General features: G+C 42.7%; 1 protein-coding gene across 1 annotated transcript in view; it reads right to left on the bottom strand.

Moving 5' to 3' along the window:
• Window positions 1-315: 315 nt before the first annotated feature.
• The window catches only part of LOC116463793 (regulatory-associated protein of mTOR-like), a 193110-nt gene continuing 188454 nt past the window's right edge, over window positions 316-4971 (bottom strand). Inside the window, exon 6 of the mRNA XM_032754180.2 lies at window positions 316-441. Within this exon, the coding sequence (XP_032610071.1) occupies window positions 316-441 (126 nt within the window). The remainder of the gene's footprint in view (window positions 442-4971) is intronic.

The raw sequence follows: 4971 nt of genomic DNA, 5'->3' as shown, positions 1-4971 counted from the left end.
ACCTGCAGATGTGGTGGGCATATTGCAACCATGAGGATAAAGCCAGCCAGCTAAGGATGCCTGGTCCCCAGTGGCACTGCTGAAAAGTCAACCATTTGCCTCAGAGACCTTATTAGTGAAAAAGACAAACTGCTATTTGTTTAAAACCCAGTAATGAGATTTTTCATTACTTCCACTGCTTCAAATACTGATGGTCTCAGACTGCCAAACATCCTTTCTTAGGGTAGTACTTGAGGATTTCCTCTAGGAGAACAAAGGAGAAAATCGAGAGAGGGGAAGAAGTGGGATCTAGACACAGGGACGGATCCCGGAGAGTTATAAAGGGGAGCCAGCTGACGCCGGGGAGCAGGCCACAGGCACGATCAGCTGAGTGAGGCAGAAGAGCTTGGAAGATGTGAGGGGAGAGGGCGCCTTCTGTGCTCTGCTGCTCTCCTTGCAGATCTATCAGTGGAGGAAGTGTAACGATAGATAATTCAAGAAGAAAAGAGGAAATGTCCAGGAAAAGCAAACAAATGAAAACAGTTATAAAAATGGAAATCACAGTAGTCTAGCCATTGAGCAAGCAATATTTATGTGGCCATAATCAGGTAACAAGGCTAGTGCTTGTCTTCCTATAGAATCAATCTCCACTCAAGCACAGAGGTGTTAATCATGGTCAGAGAACGAAAGACAATCGCAAAAAGTGCAGATAACAGAAGCTGTAAAAGAAAAAATGCAGAAGAAAGTACAAGGAAGCTAAGAGCCTTGAAAATGGAAGAAATGAGCTATTACTGATAAAACTAGAAATAAAAGCATAAGGATATTACTTAAAACCACAAAGGTTACAAAGTATAGAGAAACCCAATAGAGTGAATAAGAGGGAAAGCAAGAAGGCGTCATGAGGGACGCAGCCTCTTCAATCTAGAATTTTCTCTTTAGAATTCACTATTGAATACAAATAACACATAGGAATCTAAACCAGCATGTAATCTACATGTAATCGACTTCTTTGCTAACAGGCTTCCACATCGTTTCTCCTTTCTTTAAACAGAACTTAATGGCAGCTCTCTTCTTGGTTTGTACCCTAAGACAAAGCCCACTGATAATCTAAAATCGACAAATCAAGAAGCAGTGGTCTCAGCATGTCATCTACAGAGAAGGAGACACCCTCCAGAAGAACTAGAAATGGAAACAGGGGAAGGAGGTGCCTTTGGTCACAGATTCTCAGCAGAGAAAGTGTGGGGCCAGGGACTATTTTATTCATCATAAACCTTCTGTATTATTTGATTTTTCAAACCATGGCATATACTAATTTGGTAAAATATACTTATTTATAAAAGAAGACTGAAAGTGGACAGACTTGAATATTATCCTTAATTTTTAAATTACAAAGAAATATGACACAATGAAAAATATAAGAAGGAATACTGAGTGACAGATATGTCATTTTCTGGCTCTGATGGTTTGAAGTGTGTGCAATACTGTATCTGTGCTTTGATGAAGTCATCTTCTATTCTACCTACAGCACTCCTCTGAGAGAGAAGTACACAATAAATAAACCTCCTGGTCCCAGGACAAGCACTGTGCCACTAAGAATATGAAAGCTGATCATCATCTCTTAAAATTTATGTCACTCATATTTGTGTTAATGTTTATTATTTGGAGGCTTTCTGGTCCAAATAACCATTTTCTTGCATTACATTTAATCAATTGTTTATTTTTTAAACCCTGGAACAAATCATTCACCTGTCCATTTCTTTCAGCTCACATGTTACACAATAAAAAGTATTAAAACATATTGTAAATTTACAAAGAATCTGACCACCTGTAAAGAGGCAAAGAATATTTTAAAAGAAAAACCCTAACAGGCTACACAGGATTGCTGTTTCTCTAGCAGATAGTGAAATTACTAAAATGAACATTAAGCTATTAGCTAGGAGCTAATTTTATCATTTTAATTTCCACTGTTTATATAAGAGACCAAGTGAACAATAGCCAATAATAGTAAGTGTAATAGAAACACACAAGACTGGCATTTCCCAAGATGGCCGAATAGGAACAGCTCCGGTCTCCAGCTCCCAGCCCGAGCGACACAGAAGACTGGTGATTTCTGCATTTCTGCTTGAGGTACCGGTTTCATCTCACTAGGGAGTGCCAAACAGTGGGTGCAGGACAGTCGGTGAAGCGCACTGTGCGCGAGCCGAAGCAGGGCGAGGCACTGCCTCACTCGGGAAGCGCAAGGGGTCAGGGAGTTCCCTTTCCTAGTCAAAGAAAGGGGTAACAGACGGCACCTGGAAAATCGGGTCAGTCCCACCCTCATACTGCGCTTTCCCAACGGGCCTGGAAAATGGCACACTAGGAGATTGTATCCCGCACCTGGCTCGGAGGGTCCTGTGCCCACGGAGTCTCGCTGATTGCTAGCACAGCAGTCTGAGATCAAGCTGCAAGGCGGCAGCGAGGCTGGGGGAGGGGCGCCCGCCATTACCCAGGCTTGCTTAGGTAAACAAAGCAGCCAGGAAGCTCGAACTGGGTGGAGCCCACCACAGCTCAAGGAGGCCTGTCTGCCTCTGTAGGCTCCCCCTCTGGGGGCAGGGCACAGACAAACAAAAAGTCAGCAGGAATCTCCAGAGACTTAAACGTCCCTGTCTGACTGACAGCTTTGAAGAGAGTAGTGGTTCTCCCAGCACGCAGCTGGAGATCTGAGAACGGACAGACTGCCTCCTAAAGTGCGTCCCTCACCCCTGAGCAGCCTAACTGGGAGGCACCCCCCAAGAAGGGAAAGACTGACACCTCACTGGGCCAGGTACTCCTCTGAGACAAAACTTCCAGAGGAACTATCAGACAGCTGAATTGGTGGTCTCACGAAAATCCGCTGTTCTGCAGCCACCGCTGCTGACACCCAGCCAAACAGGGTCTGGAGTGGACCTCTAGTAAACTCCAACAGACCTGCAGCTGAGGGTCCTGTCTGGTAGAAGGAAAACTAACAAACAGAAAGGACATCCACACCAAAAACCCATCTGTACATCACCATCATCAAAGCCCAAAAGTAGATAAAACCGCAAAGATGGGGAAAAAACAGAGCAGAAAAACTGGAAACTCTAAAAAGCAGAGCACCTCTCCTCCTCCAAAGGAACGCAGTTCCTCACCAGCAACGGAACAAAGCTGGATGGAGGATGACTTTGACGAGTTGAGAGAAGAAGGCTTCAGACGATCAAACTACTCTGAGCTACGGGAGGAAATTCAAAACAATAGCAAAGAAGTTAAAAACTTTGAAAAAAAATTAGAAGAATGGATAACTAGAATAACCAATGGAGAGAAGGGCTTAAAGGAGATGGAGGAGCTGAAAGCCAAGTTTCGAGAACTACGTGAAGATTGCAGAAGCCTCAGTAGCAGATGCGATCAACTGGAAGAAAGGGTATCGCAGATGGAAGATGAAATGAATGAAATGAAGCGAGAAGGGAAGTCTAGAGAAAAAAGAATAAAAAGAAATGAACAAAGCCTCCAAGAAATTTGGGACTACGTGAAACGACCAAACCTACGTCTGATTGGTGTACCTGAAAATGACAGGGAGAATGGAACCAAGTTGGAAAACACTCTGCAAGATATTATCCAGGAGAACTTCCCCAATCTAGCAAGGCAGGCCAACATTCAGATTCAGGAAATACAGAGAACGCCACAAAGATACTCCTCGAGAAGAGCAACTCCAAGACATATAATTGTCAGATTCACCAAAGTTGAAATGAAGGAAAAAATGTTAAGGGCAGCCAGAGAGAAAGGTCGGGTTACCCACAAAGGGAAGCCCATCAGGCTAACAGCTGATCTCTCGGCAGAAACTCTACAAGCCAGAAGAGAGTGGGGGCCGATATTCAACATTCTTAAAGAAAAGAATTTTCAACCCAGAATTTCCTATCCAGCCAAACTAAGCTTCATAAGTGAAGGAGAAATAAAATACTTTACAGACAAGCAAACGATGAGTGATTTTGTCACCACCAGGCCTGCCCTAAAAGAGCTCCTGAAGGAAGCACTAAACATGGAAAGGAACAACCGGTACCAGCCACTGCAAAAACATGCCAAATTATAAAGACCATCGAGGCTAGGAAGAAACTGCATCAACTAATGAGCAAAATAACCATCTAACATCATAATGAGAGGATCAGATTCACACATAACAATATTAACGTTAAATGTTAATGGGCTAAATGCGCCAATTAAAAGACACAGACTGGCAAACTGGATAAGGAGTCAGGACCCATCAGTGTGCTGTATTCAGGAAACCCATCTCACGTGCAGAGACACACATAGACTCAAAATAAAGGGATGGAGGAAGATCTATCAAGCAACTGGAAAACAAAAAAAGGCAGGGGTTGCAATCCTAGTCTCTGATAAAATAGACTTTAAACCAACAAAGATCAAAAGAGACAAAGAAGGCCATTACATAATGGTAAAGGGATCAATTCAACAAGAAGAGCTAACTATCCTAAATATATATGCACCCAACACAGGAGCACCCAGATTCATAAAGCAAGTCCTGACTGACCTACAAAGGGACTTAAACTCCCACACAATAATAATGGGAGATTTTAACACCCCACTGTCAACATTAGACAGATCATCTAGACAGAAAGTTAACAAGGATATCCAGGAATTGAACTCAGCTCTAAACAAAGTGGACCTAATAGACATCTACAGAACTCTCCACCCCAAATCAACAGAATATACATTTTTTTCAGCACCACACCACACCTATTCCAAAATTGACCACATAGTTGGAAGTAAAGCTCTCCTCAGCAAATGTAAAAGAACAGAAATTATAACAAACTGTCTCTCAGACCACAGTGCAATCAAACTAGAACTCAGGATTAAGAAACTCACTCAAAACCGCTCAACTACATGGAAACTGAACAACCTGCTCCTGAATGACTATTGGGTACATAATGAAATGAAGGCAGAAATAAAGATGTTCTTTGAAACCAACGAGAACAAAGACACAAC

Source organism: Hylobates moloch, unplaced genomic scaffold (genome assembly GCF_009828535.3).
Source record: "Hylobates moloch isolate HMO894 unplaced genomic scaffold, HMol_V3 SCAFFOLD_64, whole genome shotgun sequence".
Lineage (NCBI taxonomy): Eukaryota > Metazoa > Chordata > Mammalia > Primates > Hylobatidae > Hylobates > Hylobates moloch.
Note: the sequence above shows the minus strand (reverse complement) of the source record. Positions and strands in the feature narration are given on the sequence as shown.